Here is an 18,619-nt window from a genome sequence, read left to right on the forward strand (position 1 = left end):
TCAGCACAGTGGTGTAGTGGTTAGCACTGTCCAAAGACATGCAGGTTAGGTTAATTGGTGGCTCTAAATTGACTGTAGGTATGAATGTAAATTGTTGTTTGTCTCAATGTGTCAGCCCTGTGATGATCTGGTGACTTGACCCTGCTTCTCGCCCATAGTCAGCTGGGATAGGCTCCAGCTTGCCCATGACCCTGCAGAGGATAAACAGTTACAGATAATGGATGGATGGGTCAGAGCTGAGCAGCAGTGTTTTGCCTGGGGGCGGAGCTAATTTTTGCATCAGAAAAATGTAAACAATCCTGAAATCAACAAGGAACAAAGAAGATCCATAACATGGTGATAGGGAATTAAGGATTTTCTAAGATATCTTTCAGAACAAATTATTGCAGGTCTAGAAGCACTTTTAAAAATAACAAAACTTGTTTAAGTTTTTCTGCGAAGACACCAGTTTACCATCACCTGATGAAGTGAAAAAACCCCAGCTTCTTATAAAGAACACTTTTATTGTTTTTTTTCCCTGTGCACTCAATAAATATGAAATACAATATTCATCAGAGTAATCAGACAGCAAATAATAATAAAACATTACACTAAAGGGTTGAAAAACAAAACAGACAGGTAACGACTTCCGGTGCAACACAAATATGCGAAGCCAATATGAACAAACTTGGAGCTCCGCAATTTAATTAGTCAAATCATCTCCACTTGAGAAGCAAAACAATCAGGCACTTTGTAATAGAAAAAATGAGACAGAGCAGCTTATTGGCTGAGACTGAAATTTGCATATTCTGATAAGGATGATGAATACTGTAGAAACACAGTACAATACTGTATTTGTGGAAGCATATTGGAATGTGTGTGTGTGCGCACGTGCGTGCACGCGCGCATGTGTGTGTGGGCACATGTGTGTGTTTTACATTCACTCATTGCCACCCAATGAGTTTACGGCTGCCTGCACCAGGCAAATTTAACACACATGCTCACACACACACACACACACACACACACACAAAAAAAAAAAAAATCATACCACCCATTGTCAAGAAAATGTATAGTATGTTTGTCTCTATTTGACTGAAGTTTGTTCCAAGTCCCAAAAGAAAAAGTACAAAAAAAAAAGCATTCAATTTTTAAAAAGTCAATCACGAAGGATTTTTTTCCAGCACAGCAGCTTGGTCCTTTTTCCTTTTGTTCCTTCAACATTTTTCTCTTAGAGGCTCTTTTTCTGCCTCACTTGCTTGTTTATTTCCACATTTTCCCTTTCTCTCTTTCTCCGCTTTTGTTTCTGTCACTTCTCGAACAGTTCGCCAGCGGCCCACTCGAGAGAGAGATGGTCAGACAGACAGAAGAACTGATTGATGGGAGGATGGATAGATGGACTGATAGGACTGAGGACAAAAAATGGGGCAGGATCACTGCCTCCAGCTCTTCTTTTTCTCCTCCATCTTCATCATTTCTTCTTCTTTGGTGAAATCATCTGTAAGAGAATAATGAGAACATATGAGAACTTGGTGACTGTCAAGTTTTCGAGCAGAAATCATGTGCGTGCGTGCATGTTACCTGCACACTCAGGGCAGCACTTTCCCTCTCTTCGTGTAATAAAGCTGCAGCTCAGTAGTGGACACTGTTTTCTCTGACACTTTGTGACCCCATGCTAAATGTCGAGAGAGGAAAAAAATAGTATATTAGAAAAGCAAAAACTAAAATGAACCTCCAAAATACACTAAACAACATCTTAAATCCAAAAATAAATCTATTAACATGGAAGTAGTCTATTAGCTATATTAAAAACTAACTGTTTAAAATTAGCATTCCAAAAAAGAATAATGGATGATTATGTCCATGCTACAACACATTAAATGCTTAGAGATTTTATTTGTCTAACATATTTAAACACACACAAAAAAATAAATAAGTAAAAATAAATTACGAGCTCAAACTGAACTCGGATATATTTGTTGCTTTTTGAGAGCATTGCTGCATCTCCAAAATCTCACAAAAGTAACTTTGCTTCATCAGACCAGCATAAATAATTATTACATGTGATTTAAGCAAAGTTTATGAAAGGAAACATTATGAAAATAGCTAGCTAAAAAGTACCTAATGTGTTTGTTTGGTCAAAAAGAACATGCTGCTTTATGTTATTGGATCATATATATGTTTGTGAGTAGCTAGCTGAAAAATGTTGCTTTTATCCAATAACTGCAATTATGCATTGCAATAACTGCAATTAGCGTGATGATCTCTGATTGACCAAATCAAGGTGAACGATTGGGAAAAGTGGACTTACATCACACCAGCATGTGATGCACTTCATCTCCCCAACCAATGGCACGCGAGGATGCCAGTTTTCACTGTTCTGGTAGAAGTTTTTGCCGAACTTGCATTGACGCGGTCCATCCCCCTGCATCATTTCACCCTCCTCCAGGAGGGGTGTGTCGTCAACTGGACACTCCTTACAGCAGTCTGAAGGGTTGCGTCTGATTGGCCGGCTGCAGGTGAGCGGGGGACAGGTGACTTTCTCGCAGTGCACTTCTCCTGTAGAGCCCTAGAGTATTGGTGAAGGATGGAATTAAATATGAACTACATGTTTCCATTAGCAGACATGACAAACAAGCCAGTAACATGGGAGGGACTGGCAGGTCACTGCTATGAATAGTCTCATCTCATCTCATTATCTCTAGCTGCTTTATCCTGTTCTACAGGGTCGCAGGCAAGCTGGAGCCTATCCCAGCTGACTATGGGCGAAAGGCGGGGTACACCCTGGACAAGTCGCCAGGTTATCACAGGGCTGACACATAGACACAGACAACCATTCACACTCACATTCACACCTACGGTCAATTTAGAGTCACCAATTGGCCTAACCTGCATGTCTTTGGACTGTGGGGGAAACCGGAGCACCCAGAGGAAGCCTACACGGACACGGGGAGAACATGCAAACTCCACACAGAAAGGCCCTCGCTGGCCAAGGGGCTTGAACCCGGACCTTCTTGGTGTGGGGCGACAGCACTAACTACTACACCACCGTGCTACCCCACTATGAATAGTGTATCCCAAAAATTTAATGGTAAATTTGACATAATCTCACCTTGCAGGTACACACAGCACATTTGATGTAGCCGAAAGGTGGCACAAACGGGTGCCACACAGTTCCAGGTGCGTGCATCTTCTGATCGCCTTCAAAATAACACCCTGAATAGAACCATAAGTAACATGACGTTAGCTAGAGCCCAGTTTGTTTTGCTTGGCAAAAACAGTCTGTTATTCTAGACTGTTCTATTACTCTGAGGGAAAATAATGGATTAAGACATTTAATTATATTATAGGTAATTACAGTACAAAAAACTTTGACTTTAGATACATTTTACATGATAAATATTTGTTTTCATTTGGTTTTAATCTCTGTTTTTCATGAGTTCACCTTCTGGATGTTCCTCAACCCTCTCCACAGCTGTGATCTCCTTTGGCACTTTTTTCTCTGAGCAAAAAGTTCAGAAGGGAAAAAAAATGTTACAAACATTTTAATGCAGAAAAATAATGCAGAATATATTATACACCCTATACTACCACACCTCAAACCCAAACCTATAACTGTTTTTTATGAATTCCAAATGCTTCCATTCGTGTTTGTGTAAGCAAGCACCCATTCAAAATTCGGCTTCAGGATGTTAAACCACATCAGTAATGTTATTTTTACATCATTTTTTGTCACAGATTTCTGTAAATAAGTATGTTTTACCATCGCACTCAGGGCAACACTTGTCCTCAGGCTGATAGGTGTGAGGACACGTCAGTGCAGGACACATGACCGGGTCACAGATAACTGTCTTCTTCTGGCACATGCAGGTGAAGCAGGAGTTGTAGTGCGGTGACCAGCGGGAGCCATGAGTGTGACGTTCACCTTCGAAGAAACATGCCAGTGGATCTTTCTTGAAAGCTTCTGGGTCACGGACGAACACCACGTCGTCAAACTCAGCCTCGTCGACCACAGCCTCGGCCCGGGAGCCTTGCTCACAGCTGTTCGCTACATGGATCTGCAGGAAACACCAGGATAAACATATCAGATTCAGTTTCACTATTTATTTGTTTGTGTGTGTGTGTGTGTGTGTGTGTGTGTTCGCACACTCACTCGCCCCCGTATCTCTCCCTGAGGATTCATCTTGGTGCTGACTTGGATGAATGCTGTGCCTTTATCCAAATGCTGCAACAACTCAATACTCAGATCCTTCAAAACCCCCTGAGCCTGGAGAGAGAGAGAGAGGGAGTAAAAAGAGCACTAGTTAACTAGAAGTTAATGACATTGTGTAACAATGAGCTGTGATGATTATATTGATGGTGGAAATGGTGTGATAGAAAAAAACCTATGACCAAGGAAAGAAAGAAAGAAAGAAAGAAAGAAAGAAAGAAAACATGAGAAACATTAGAGAGAAAGAAAGTTGGGAAAAGTAAGAAAGGATGAAGAACAGGATGAAATAAAAAGAACATTTAGAACTTTTATGGGGTCCCCCCCCTTTTTAATCGGGCTGTGATCCGATCCTGACCTGTTCTCCATAGAAGCCGGTGAGCAGGCGTTTGGGACCAGCATGTGCTGACTCGTCCATCTCTCCGATCTCAGCCAGGCCGTGCAGATGAGCGTTCACTGTGGCCTCGTCTCCTTTCCCCAAACCGGTCACGATGATCTCATAGTGCAGGTGGCAGTGCTCGTCTACCGTCACCCACGCATGTCCACCTGCCCCTGTCCTCACAGGCGGAGACACAAACTGACCAGCCAGAGGGAATGGAAGCTCTAGAAACACACACACACACACACACATCTTTTGTCAGAATCAACTTAATTACAAGAAGCACTTCATGTAAATTGCAGTGCTCCTTTCATTTTTTTCATGTCTATCTGTCTGTCTGTCTTACCATGTCGGTTGGACTCCAGGCCATTGTACAGCAGTGTTCTGATCTGTCCCCGCAGTTCCCCCTCAGGGTTCTCCATCGTACCGATGTTGATAAACAGTTCGTTCTGAAGCAGCATGTGAATGTGGCGTGCCTCCATACGTCCGTATGAGCCGAGGGCCCGCCCTCCATGCCCACTTGCCACAAACTCACCTGTCATATCATACAGCACGCTGCGCTTGTTCCGTCTCCGCGGCTTCATCTCAATGGTCACGCCCACCACTGCGTTGGACACACCCTCCACCTGGACCTGGAGCGGTGTTCCAATGATCAATCATTAGCCACTGTGTTTAATGTTTATTAACTGGCAAGACTGTAATATTGATTTATTTCTAATAAAGTAACAGAAGCAAAGAAACCTGGTAGTCAAGGGTGCCATTGGCATGGAGATTAAAGATGGCTGACCCGACTCCGCCCGTTTTCCCAGGGGTCAAAGCGTCGCCACTGGACATCACACTCTGTAATGCTGAGAGAGAGCGTACTAGTTAATTAGAAATTAATGACATTGTGTAACTATGAGTTGGAATGATTATATTGAAACGGAGAAATGTTAGGATTCTTATAAAATGCTTCTTGAAAATAGTGTGTGTGTGTGTGTGTGTGTGAGAGAGAGAGAGAGAGAGAGAGAATGTGTGTGAGTGACAGTGAAAGACGACTCTTTTGCATGCGAGATGAGGCAATTTTTTCGTTCTCACAGCATTCTCCCACGTCTCAAGTCCTCGGCCAAGGAAAAGCAATCAAACCCCGATTAACTCATCCAGCCAGTCAGGATGATGTAAACTCCAGAGAATTATGGGAAAAGAGCGAGGGACACGCAGGAGAAATGGCTGAGTGGGTGAATGGAGACAGAAGAGATGAATGGAGGAATAAAGGGGGGGTGCAGGGGGGGCAGAAAGTGAGAGAGAGAAAGGGTTTGTTAGAATTCTCCACTGAGAAATAGAGAGAGAGAAAGAGAGAGAAGCAGAGGCAGAGAAGCTGAGAGAGAGAGAGAGAGAGAGAGAGAGAGAGAGAGAGTTTGTTTGAATTCTCCGCTCATAACGTCAGGTTGTTAATCACAGCCTTGGAACACTTGAGACTGCGACCTTGGCAGAGGCAGCCTGTGTGTGTGTGTGTGTGTGTGAGAGAGAGAGAGAGAGAGAAAGAGAATAATCTCCACAGCGACACACATCCAGACACACACATGTAAAACCACTTTCTTCTCTGCACTTCAACTCAGCCTTGTTCAGCAGTGTGAGCCAACAGCAATTTATGACCTTCTGAATTTTTGACCTTTTGGCCTAAACATACCCCACACAAGAACACTACAATTAATGTTCAGCCATTTTGGGACAGTTGCCTAAATTCTAGAACACAGACAACCTGTTTTAATGAGAGGACTTGCGAGGGGAACGTGGTGATATTTTTTGTACAGTGCTAATGCTTGTATTACTGGCTGACTAGCTGAATAGCTTGCAAGATTTTAGCTAGCTACAACAGTGATAAATTAGTAATTAGCTAACTAAAGTGTCCAGAACAAATTGCTTTGTTCTTATGAACCTGTACTTGTTAGCTAATTAACTGATTAGCTAGAAAATTGCAAGCTAGCTAGTGAGTTTGCGATGATATTATTAGCTAATGACCTAATAATTAGCCAGGAACTTATCCATTGTAGTGGCTTATTTTGTGAAACTTTATCAGTGTTCTATGATTGGTTGAACTTACTGTCACATGATCTCTTGCCAGTGATGTAGCCTGAGATGTGCCTGGGGTTGTGGCCTTGCGTTTCCACAACAATCTGCAGCTGCCCACGTGAAAGCCAGAACAGCTCGCGATTGTTCAGGTCAGAGAGAACCTCGGCGAAGTCGGGGTCCTGAATCACAGCCACACAAACATCAGAACATATACATACTCTGGATGTCTCTGTTATATATACACCGCCAGTCAAAAGTTTGTACACTCCTACTTATTTATAGGTTTTTCTGTACTTTGTTTTCTACATTGTTGAACAATACTGAAGACATCAAAACTATGAAATAACATCTGGAACATATCTGGAATTATGTGGTAAACAAAAAAGTGTTTAAAAAAAACAATGTTTCATATTTAAGATTCTTCAAAGTAGCCACTGTTTACCTTGATGACACTTTGCACACTTAACCAGCTTCATTAGGTAGTCACCTGGAATGCTTTTCAATTAACAGGTGTGCCTCGTCAAAAGTTAATTAGTGGACGAGTTTCTTGCCTTCTTAATGCGTTTGAAACCAAACAGTAAATAATAAAAATACAATAAATAGCCCTATTCCACAACTGTAGTAATCCATATTATGTCAAGAACCATTCAGCTAAGTAAAGAGAAACGACATCCATCATTACTTTAAAACATGAAGGTCAGTCAATCTGGAAAATTGCAAGAACTTTTAATGTATCTTCAAGTGCATTTGCAAAAACCAAACGCACTGATCACACTGGATCTCATGAGGACCATCCCAGGAAAGGAAGACCAACGTTGTGTCCGAAATCACTCACTACATATGGCCCTTTTCCACTACCCTTTTTCAGCTCACTTCAGCTCGCTTCAGCTCACTTCAGCCCGACACGGCTCGCGTTTCGACTACCTCAGAGCAGCACGACTCAGCTCGCTTCAACCCTGCTTAGCACCCAAAACTCGCACGGTTTTGGAGTGGGGCTGAAGCGAGCCAAACTGAGCCGAGTGGGGCTAGGGGCGTGAGGAGACACTCCCCTATGCACTGATTGGTGAGGAGGAGTGTCCTCACATGCCCACACACGCCCCGCGAGCACGCTGGGATCTGTAAACACCGTAAACCCGGAAGAAGAATAATTATGAATTACAAGAATTTCTGAAGCCTTATGCGCCTCGCCTCATCTATACGCTCTTGCCAGTATCTGTTGGCGTTGTCGGTGACAACAAGCCACAGCACCAAGACCAGCAACACTAACGACTCCATGTCCTCCATGTTTATTGTTTACTATCCGGGTCGTGAGACTACCGCTTAAAAGATCACTGATGTCACTGTTTGCGCCGCCTAACGACATCACGTGACGTCCACCCACTTTCGCTAACTCCACCCAATGTGTCCACCCACTTCCAGCCAGCACGGTTCAGCGCGGTTGTAGTCGAAATGCAACTCCAACAGCCCCGCTCAGCTCGACTCAGCCCAACTCAGCACGGCATGGCTCAGCCCAACTCAGCCGCGTTGGTAGTGGAAAAGCGGCAATAGTGGACTATATAGTGAGTTCGCCATTTTGTAGTGCTTTCCAAATGTATAGTGAGAATTATTACACCCTATATAGTGGACTCCTAGTATCCCACAATGCATTGTGAAAAATAGTGTACAACCGATGGTCACTAACCAAGTAGTATATACCATCATGCATTGCAGTCACACATTTTCACAAAGCTGTAAAAGCTGTTTCATAAGGACCGTTAAGTATTTTAGATTGAGTATAGCAGTAGTTTGTTTTTCTTTAAGACAACAGGCACAAGACAAATTTATAAGTTGTGGTGCGAAAATGGCAATAATATTGTAGTGTGTTGGGGTGAATGGACAGAAGAAGAAACACATTATAAATGGACATTCAAATACAATTAAAAATGGGAAGAGAATAGAAAACAAGCTAAAATAGAACAAGATAGATAAAATACAAGAATAAAACTTGCAGTGCAGAGCGAGGAATTAATCAAAAGCCTCAAATTCGATTTAATAAAAGGCAGCAAGAAAGAAGAAAGTATTCAGCCTTGATTTAAAAGAACTGAAAGATGCAGCAGACACAAAGTACTTTATATTTATTAATGTGGGAAATACGCTCAGTATAATATGGATTTATCACAAAAATATATGCATGTATTTATTATTTTGTAAACCTACCAGCCGACTGATCTGGCACGTTTTAATTGTGTGACAGTAATGACGTAAATAACAGCGTGGCGGAGTAGTGTCCGAAAGTGTTTTTTCATTTTACCAATGAGCTCACTATACCGTCCTCTATGTAGAATTCCCTAGATAGTGAGTAGGGAGTAGTGAACGAGTGGGTGATTTCGGACACAGCTCAAGACTTATTTCTGCTGCAGAAGATATGTTCAGTAGAGTTACCAGCCTCAGAAATCACCATTTAACAGCACCCCAGATTAGGGCCTACATGACCGCTTCACAGAGTTCAAATAGCAGACACGTTTCAACATCAACTGTTCAGAGTAGACTATGTGAATCAGACCTTCACTGTTGAACTGCTGCAAAGAAACCACTACTGAGGGAGGACAAGAAGAAGAAGAGAATGGCTTGGGCCAAGAAACACAAGGAATGGATATTAGACCAGTGGAAATCTGTACTTTGGTCTGATGAGTCCAAATGTGAGAATTTTTGGTTCCAACTACCATGTCTTTATGAGAGACAGAAAAAGGGAATGGATGGTTATCTGCATGTGTGGATCCCACAGTGAAGCATGAATAAGGAGGTGCAATGGTGTTGGGGTGCTTTGCTGGCGACACTGTTGGCAATTTATTTAAAAACAAAGACATACTCAACCACCATCACTATTACAACATTCTGCAGCGACATGCCATCCCATCTGTTTTATGCTTAGTGGGACCATCATTGGTTTTTCAACAGGACAATGACCCAACCACACCCCAGGCTCTGTAAGGGCTATTTAACCAAGAAGGAGAATGAAGGAGTGCTGCAGCAGATGACTGGACCACCACAATCACCCGACCTAAACCCAAGTGAGATGGTTTGGGATGAATTGGATCACAGAGTCAAAAAGGAACCAACAAGGGCTCAAAATATTGAACTCCTTCAAGACTGTTGGAAAAGCATTCTAGGTGATGATATCATGAAGCTGATTAAGAGAAAGCCAAGAGTATACAAAACTGTCAAAGTAAAAGGTGGCTACTTTGAAGAAACTAAAATATAAAAACAGTTTGCTTTGTTTGCATTTTTTTGACCTATGTGCTATTTCATAGTTTTGATGGCTTCAGAGCATTGTTTTATAATAAAAATGAAGAAAAATCACCAAAACCCCTTATGGAAATAAAAAAAATCAAGGACCGTGACGTCGCCCGGTATGGCGCAGCCGGGGCCCCACCCTGGAGCCAGGCCTGGGGTTGGGGCTTGTATGCGAGCACCTGGTGGCTGGGCCTTTGCCCACAGGGCCCAGCCGGGCTCAGCCCGAAGCGGTGACGTGGGCCTGACCTCCTGTGGGTTCACCACCCACAGAGGTAGCCGTAGGGGGCCAGTGCAGTGTGGATTGGGCAACAGTCGAAGGCAGGGGCCTCAACGACCTGATCCCCGAACACAGCGGCTAGCTGTTGGGACATGGAATATCACTTCGCTGGGGGGGAAAGAGCCTGAGCTTGTGCGGGAGGTTGAGAGGTACCGGCTAGAGATAGTCGGGCTCACCTCCATGCACAGCTTGGGCTCTGGAACCCAGGTCCTCAAGAGGGGCTGGACTCTCCACTTCTCTGGAGTTGCCCACGGTGAGTGGCGGCGGGCTGGTGTGGGCTTGCTTATAGCTTCCCAGCTCAGCCACCATGTGATGGAGTTTACCCCAGTGAATGAGAGGGTCGCCTCTCTGCACCTTTGGGTCGGGGAGAGTGCTCTTGCTGTTGTTTGTGCCTACGGGCTGAGTAGCAGTATAGAGTATCCAGCCTTCTTGGAGTCTCTGGGAGAGGTATTGAGAGGTGCTCAGACTGGGGACTCCATTGTTCTACTGGGGGACTTTAACGCTCACATAGGTGATGACAGTGACACCTGTAGGGGCGTGATTGGGAGGAACGGCCTCCCTGATCTGAACCCGAGTGGTGCTTTGTTATTGGACTTCTGTGCTAGTCACGGTTTGTCCATAACAAACACCATGTTCGAGCATAGGGGTGTCCATAAGTGCACATGGCACCAGGACACCTTAGGTCGGAGGTCAATGATTGACTTTGTTGTCATTTCATCTGATCTCCGGCCCTATGTCTTGGACACTAGGGGGAAGAGAGGGGTTGAGCTGTCAACTGATCACCACCTGGTGGTGCATTGGATCTGCTGGCAGAGGAGGAAGCTGGACAGACCTGGCAGGCCCAAACATATGGTGAGGGTCTGCTGGGAACATCTGGCCGAGCACTCTGTTGGGGAGGTCTTTAACTCCCACCTCCAGGAGAGCTTCTCCCAGCTTCCAAGGGAGGCGGGGGATATTGAGTCTGAGTGGACCATGTTCTCTGCCTCCATTGTTGACACGGCTGTTCGGAGCTGTGGCCACAAGGACTCCGGTGCCTGTCGTGGCGGCAATCCCCGTACCTGTTGGACACCGGAAGTAAGGGATGCTGTCAAGCTGAAGAAGGAGTCCTATGGGGCCATGTTGGCCTCCGGGACTCCTGAGGCAGCTGATGGGTATCGGCAGACCAGGCGTGCCGCAGCTCGGGCAGTGCAGAGACAAAACCTCAGAACTGGGAGGAGTTCGGTGAGGCCATGGAGGAGGACTATCAGTCAGCCTCGAGGAAATTCTGGCAAACCGTCCAGTGCCTCAGGAGGGGAAGCAGTACTCTGCCAACACTGTTTACAGTGCGGGTGGGGAGCTGTTGACCTTGACTGGGGATAATGTTGGGTGGTGGAAGGAATACTTTGAGGATCTCCTCAATCCCACCATCACGTCTTCCATTGAGGAAGTGGAGGCTGATGACTCAGAGGTGGACTTGTCCATTACACAAGCCGAAGTCACTGAGGTGGTTTGCAAGCTCCTTGGTGGCAAGGCACCGGGGGTGGATGAAATCCACCCTGAGTATCTCAAGTCTCTGGATGTTGTGGGGCTGTCTTGGCTGACATGCCTCTGCAACATCGCGTGGCGGTTGGGGACAGTGCCTCTGGAGTGGCAGACCGGGGTGGTGGTCCCTCTTTTTAAGAAAGGGGACCAGAGAGTGTGCTCCAATTATAGGGGAATCACACTTCTCAGCCTCCCCAGGAAGGTTTACTCCAGGGTACTGGAGAGGAGAATTCGGCCAATAGTCGAACCTTGGATCCAGGACGAACAATGTGGTTTTCGTCCTAGTCATGGAACACTGGACCAGCTCTATAGAGAGCATGCACGTGACATCACAAGGCCATGTGATATTTGTTTATTTGCCATCTTGGACGGCATGGCCGCGCATAGAACTTATTACGAACCCGTTCTAATTATCAAGTGTGTGGGAGTAGATCTTTCGAGAATGGTTATATCTTGTTCAGCATTTGGTTGTACCAATAGACAGGGCCAAAAGGAGGGCCTGTCATTTTATAGATTCCCCGCAGACAAGGAGAGATGCGCAAAATGGGTGTCCGCTGTGCGAAGAGAAAACTGGTACCCCAGTTCTACCAGCTGAATTTGTAGTGAACACTTCATATCAGGTAGGTGTAATCTTCTAATTCAATACTCCTAGTACATCTGTTAAGTTGATTTTCGGATTGAATGATAACTGCATAGTCGATTTGTGATTTTTTTTTCAGACAAAAACATACATATTTACAACCCTGTCATTATCTGGAACTGAGTTTAGATTTCGAACATTCTTACGATAAAATGTCCTGCATAGTCTCTTTATGATAAATGTCTTAATGCCACTTACCCGTGAGGTTATCAAGTAGACATTCTTCTTCGGAACCTTCCAGAGATATAGTTGGGATACCCATCACGCAACAAAATGTTTATAAGCTTCCAGGCTCTTATAAGCTTTGAGGGCTTTGCCAGTGTAACACGATTCACGATTAACAAGAAAATTGTAAATGTCGTGGTAGGCCAGATTGGGCAAATCACCAGCACCACAGCTCCGAATTTCCCTGAACAAGGATTGCGGCAAGTTGTACGGATCTGCAGTCCCCAACCTGGAACACTTTTCCACGTAACGCTGCCTCACGTCACCTTCAAGATGCTGAACAAACTTAGATAAGTTATCGCGTGATGTAGATGGGGTATTTTCCGAATTTTCTTGGGGATTACTCCCTGGATCCATTACGCTCGCGCAAGGTAAACAATCCTGAAGCCGTCCAATATGGCAGAGTAAACGCGGATGGGTCACGTGACTGCACATCCTCTATACCCTTCATAGGGTGCTCGAGGGTTTATGGGAGTTTGCCCAACCAGTCCACATGTGCTTTGTGGATCTGGAGAAGGCATTCAACCGTGTCCCTCATGGTATCCTGTGGGGGGTGCTTCGGGAGTATGGGGTTCGGGGCTCTTTGCTAAGGGCTGTCGGGTCACTGTATGAATGGAGCAAGAGTCTGGTTCGCATTGCCGGCGGTAAGTCAGACCTGTTCCCAGTGCATGTTGGACTCCAGCAGGGCTGCCCTTTGTCACTGGTTCTGTTCATTATTTTTATGGACAGAATTTCTAGGTGCAGCCAGGGGCCAGAGGGAATCCTGTTTGGGAACCACAGGATTTCATCTCTGCTTTTTGCGGATGATGTTGTCTTGTTGGCTTCTTCAAACCAGGACCTTCAGCATGCACTGGGGCAGTTTGCAGTTGAGTATGAAGCAGCTGGGATGAGAATCAGCACCTCCAAGTCCGAGGCCATGGTTCTTGACCGGAAAAGGGTGGCTTGCCCTCTTCAGGTTGGTGGAGAAGTCCTGCCTCAAGTGGAGGAGTTTAAGTATCTCAGGATCTTGTTCATGAGTGAGGGAAGGATGGAGCGTGAGATCGAAAGGCGGATCGGTGCAGCCTCCGCAGTGATGCGGTCACTTTACCGGTCCGTCGTGGTGAAGAAGGAGCTGAGCCAAAAGGCGAAGCTCTCGATTTACTGGTCAATCTACGTTCCAACTCTCACCTATGGTCATGAGCTTTGGGTAATGACTGAAAGAACAAGATCGCGGATACAAGCGGCCGAAATGAGTTTCCTTCGCAGGGTGGTTGGGCACTCCCTTAGAGATAGCAGAAGCACAGTCACTTGGGAGGAGCTCGGAGTAGAGCCGCTGCTCCTCCACATCAAGAGGAATCAGCTGAGGTGGCTCGGGCATCTCTTTTGGATGCCTCCTGGACGCCTCCCTGGGGAGGTGTTCCAGGCATGTCCCCCCGGGAGGAGGCTCCGGGGAAGACCCAGGACACGCTGGAGGGACTATGTCTCTCCTAGGCCTGGGAATGCCTTGGTGTTCTTACCAAGGAGCTGGCCGAGGTGTCTGGGGAGAAGGAAGTTTGGGCTTCCATGCTCAGACTGCTGCCTCCGCGACCCGGCCCCGGATAAGCGGAAGAAAATGAGATGAGATGAGATGAGATGAGATGAGATGAGATGAGATGAGATGAGATGAGATGAGATGAGAAGAAAAATCATTGAATTGTGAACTGAGTGTCCAAACTTTTAACTGGTACTGTGCATACTGTCTGTCTATCTATCTTATGGTTATCTGTAGGTATGTAAATATGTAAACAATGTTTGAAATCACATATGTTAACATGATGCATAGTATTTATAATTATTATTTATAGAAATTTAGTTTATAAAATATACAACCCCGATTCCAAAAAAGTTGGGACAAAGTACAAATTGTAAATAAAAACAGAATGCAATAATTTACAAATCTCAAAAACTGATATTGTATTCACAATAGAACATAGACAACATATCAAATGTCGAAAGTGAGAAATTTTGAAATTTCATGCCAAATATTGGCTCATTTGAAATTTCATGACAGCAACACATCTCAAAAAAGTTGGGACAGGGGCAATAAGAGGCTGGAAAAGTTAAAGGTACAAAAAAGGAACAGCTGGAGGACCAAATTGCAACTCATTAGATCAATTGGCAATAGGTCATTAACATGACTGGGTATAAAAAGAGCATCTTGGAGCGGCAGCGGCTCTCAGAAGTAAAGATGGGAAGAGGATCACCAATCCCCCTAATTCTGCACCGACAAATAATGGAGCAATATCAGAAAGGAGTTCGACAGTGTAAAATTGCAAAGAGTTTGAACATATCATCATCTACATTGCATAATATCATCAAAAGATTCAGAGAATCTGGAAGAATCTCTGTGCGTCAGGGTCAAGGCCAGAAAACCAGACTGGGTGCCCGTGATCTTCGGGCCCTTAGACGGCACTGCATCACATACAGGCATGCTTCTGTATTGGAAATCACAAAATGGGCTCAGGAATATTTCCAGAGAACATTATCTGTGAACACAATTCACCGTGCCATTCGCCGTTGCCAGCTAAAACTCTATAGTTCAAAGAAGAAGCCGTATCTAAACATGATCCAGAAGCACAGACGTCTTCTCTGGGCCAAGGCTCATTTAAAATGGACTGTGGCAAAGTGGAAAACTGCTCTGTGGTCAGACGAATCAAAATTTGAAGTTCTTTATGGAAATCAGGGACGCCGTGCCATCCGGACTAAAGAGGAGAAGGATGACCCAAGTTGTTATCAGTGCTTAGTTCAGAAGCCTGCATCTCTGATGGTATGGGGTTGCATTAGTGCGTGTAGCATGGGCATCTTACACATCTGGAAAGACACCATCAATGCTGAAAGGTATATCCAGGTTCTAGAGCAACATATGCTCCCATCCAGACAACGTCTCTTTCAGGGATGACCTTGCATTTTCCAACATGACAATGCCAAACCACATACTGCATCAATTACAGCATCATGGCTGCGTAGAAGAAGGGTCCAGGTACTGAACTGGCCAGCCTGCAGTCCAGATCTTTCACCCATAGAAAACATTTGGCGTATCATAAAACGGAAGATACGACAAAAAAGACCCAAGACAGTTGAGCAACTAGAATCCTACATTAGACAAGAATGGGTTAACATTCCTATCCCTAAACTTGAGCAACTTGTCTCCTCAGTCCCCAGACGTTTACAGACTGTTGTAAAGAGAAAAGGGGATGTCTCACAGTGGTAAACACGGCCTTGTCCCAACTTTTTTGAGATGTGTTGTTGTCATGAAATTTAAAATCACCTAATTTTTCTCTTTAAATGATACATCTTCTCAGTTTAAACATTTGATATGTCATCTATGTTCTATTCTGAATAAAATATGGAATTTTGAAACTTCCACATCATTGCATTCCGTTTTTATTTACAATTTGTACTTTGTCTTTGTCCAAACTTTTTTCGAATCGGGGTTGTACATTTGACAAAATCATTAATAAAAATCTCATCTCATCTCATTATCTCTAGCCGCTTTATCCTTCTACAGGGTCGCAGGCAAGCTGGAGCCTATCCCAGCTGACTACGGGCGAAAGGCGGGGTACACCCTGGACAAGTCGCCAGGTCATCACAGGGCTGACACATAGACACAGACAACCATTCACACTCACATTCACACCTACGGTCAATTTAGAGTCACCAGTTAACCTAACCTGCATGTCTTTGGACTGTGGGGGAAACCGGAGCACCCGGAGGAAACCCACGTGGACACGGGGAGAACATGCAAACTCCACACAGAAAGGCCCTCGCCGGCCCCGGGGCTCGAACCCAGGACCTTCTTGCTGTGAGGCAACAGCGCTAACCACTACACCACCGTGCCGCCCATTAATAAAAATATGAACATTATAATTTTTTTTTAGATTTATGAATGCGGTGAGAATTTTATTTTTAAATAACGGTTATTTTCCTGTCACCTGAATATAGTATCATGATCTATAGATGTTGATTCATGAGAATTTTTGATATTTCACACACCTCTGGGGTGCACAGTAATACACTTGTGAATGAAAAAACACAGATAAAGACACTAATATAAGACGTGTGTGTGTGTGCACTCACATTAGCAGTAACATTAGCGTGGATCTCCCGCAGCATGTGCTGTCGATACTGCAGTCTGACTCGGATGGGCACGGGCAGCGATGCTAATGTAGAAAGAAAGATCACATTTTTTGTTAAAAAAAAAATAAATAAAAAAGAGTACAAAAAACAGACAGAGGGAAAGAAAAACTGGATGAGAAATACTGTGTGTGTGTGTGTGTGTGTGTGTGTGTGTGTGTGTGTGTGTGTGTGTGTGTGCGTGCGTGCGTGCGCATGTGCGCTTTCTCACCACTCTCTGAAGCCTGGACGACGCCTCTCATGAGGAGGATGAAGTGCAGGTTGTTCTCTGTGTCACTCAGCGTTGCCATGGCGATTCCTCCCATCCCAGAATTCTCCTCCGACGACAGCGTAGCGCTGAACGTCTCTGAGAATCAGAAAATACACAAATTTTAGCATTTTAACATTGTAAGTCCAATCCACATTCCACACTGTGAAAGTTCATCCTGTATACAGTGGTGCTTGAAAGTTTGTGAACCCTTTAGAATTTTCTATATTTCTGAATAAATATGACCTAAAACATCATCAGATTTTCACACAAGTCCTAAAAGTAGATAAAGAGAACCCAGTTAAACAAATGAGACAAAAATATTATACTTGGTCATTTATTTATTGAGGAAAATGATCCAATATTACATATCTGTGAGTGGCAAAAGTATGTGAACCTCTAGGATTAGCAATTAATTTGAAGGTGAAATTAGAGTCAGGTGTTTTCAATCAATGGGATGACAATCAGGTGTGAGTGGGCACCCTGTTTTATTTAAAGAACAGGGATCTATCAAAGTCTGATCTTCACAACACATGTTTGTGGAAGTGTATCATGGCACGAACAAAGGAGATTTCTGAGGACCTCAGAAAAAGCGTTGTTGATGCTCATCAGGCTGGAAAAGGTTACAAAACCATCTGTAAAGAGTTTGGACTCCACCAATCCACAGACAGACAGATTGTGTACAAATGGAGGAAATTCAAGACCATTGTTACCCTCCCCAGGAGTGGTCGACCAACAAAGATCACTTCAAGAGCAAGGCGTGTAATAGTCAGCGAGGTCACAAAGGACCCCAGTGTAACTTCTAAGCAACTGAAGGCCTCTCTCACATTGGCTAATTCATGAGTCCACCATCAGGAGAACACTGAACAGTGGTGTTGCATGGCAGGGTTGCAAGGAGAAAGTCACTGCTCTCCAAAAAGAACAATGCTGCTCATCTGCAGTTTGCTAAAGGTCATGTGGACAAGCCAGAAGGCTATTGCAAAAATGTTATGTGGATGGATGAGCCCAAAATAGAACCTTTTGGTTTAAATGAGAAGTGTTATGTTTGGAGAAAGGAAAACACTGCATTCCAGCATAAGAACCTTATCCCATCTATGAAACATGGTGGTGGTAGTATCATGGTTTGGGCCTGTTTTGCTGCATCTGGGCCAGGACGGCTTGCCATCATTGATGGAACAATGAATTCTGAATTATACCAGCGAATTCTAAAGGAAAAAAATGTCAGGAAATCTGTCCATGAACTGAATCTCAAGAGAAGGTGGGTCATGCAGCAAGACAACGACCCTAAGCACACAAGTCGTTCTACCAAAGAATGGTTAAAGAAGAATAAAGTTAATGTTTTGGAATGGCCAAGTCAAAGTCCTGACCTGAATCCAATCGAAATGTTGTGGAAGGACCTGAAGCGAGCGGTTCATGTGAGAAAACTCACCAACATCCCAGAGTTGAAGCTGTTCTGTATGGAGGAACGGGCTAAAATTCCTCCAGGCCGGTGTGCAGGACTGATCAACATTTACCGGAAACATTTAGTTGCAGTTATTGCTGTACAAGGGGGTCACACCAGATACTGAAAGCAAAGGTTCACATACTTTTGCCACTCACAGATATGTAATATTGGATCATTTTCCTCAATAAATAAATGACCAAGTATAATATTTTTGTCTGATTTG

The 18,619-nt window shown here is 44.3% G+C and overlaps 1 protein-coding gene across 1 annotated transcript in view; it reads right to left on the reverse strand.

Annotated features, from left to right (window-relative positions):
• Nucleotides 1-511: 511 nt before the first annotated feature.
• The window catches only part of chrd (chordin), a 22,424-nt gene continuing 4,316 nt past the window's right edge, over nucleotides 512-18,619 (reverse strand). Inside the window, exons 8-20 of the mRNA XM_060943404.1 lie at nucleotides 16,917-17,051; nucleotides 16,649-16,731; nucleotides 6,649-6,796; nucleotides 5,307-5,413; nucleotides 4,912-5,197; nucleotides 4,545-4,789; nucleotides 4,133-4,246; nucleotides 3,743-4,037; nucleotides 3,425-3,481; nucleotides 3,092-3,195; nucleotides 2,291-2,548; nucleotides 1,561-1,654; nucleotides 512-1,477 (exon numbers count right to left, since the gene is read on the reverse strand). Coding sequence (XP_060799387.1) covers nucleotides 1,413-1,477; nucleotides 1,561-1,654; nucleotides 2,291-2,548; nucleotides 3,092-3,195; nucleotides 3,425-3,481; nucleotides 3,743-4,037; nucleotides 4,133-4,246; nucleotides 4,545-4,789; nucleotides 4,912-5,197; nucleotides 5,307-5,413; nucleotides 6,649-6,796; nucleotides 16,649-16,731; nucleotides 16,917-17,051 — 1,991 coding nt within the window. The 3' untranslated portion in view covers nucleotides 512-1,412. The remainder of the gene's footprint in view (nucleotides 1,478-1,560; nucleotides 1,655-2,290; nucleotides 2,549-3,091; nucleotides 3,196-3,424; nucleotides 3,482-3,742; nucleotides 4,038-4,132; nucleotides 4,247-4,544; nucleotides 4,790-4,911; nucleotides 5,198-5,306; nucleotides 5,414-6,648; nucleotides 6,797-16,648; nucleotides 16,732-16,916; nucleotides 17,052-18,619) is intronic.

Source organism: Neoarius graeffei, chromosome 16, assembly GCF_027579695.1.
Source record: "Neoarius graeffei isolate fNeoGra1 chromosome 16, fNeoGra1.pri, whole genome shotgun sequence".
In the NCBI taxonomy this organism is placed as follows: Eukaryota; Metazoa; Chordata; class Actinopteri; order Siluriformes; family Ariidae; genus Neoarius; species Neoarius graeffei.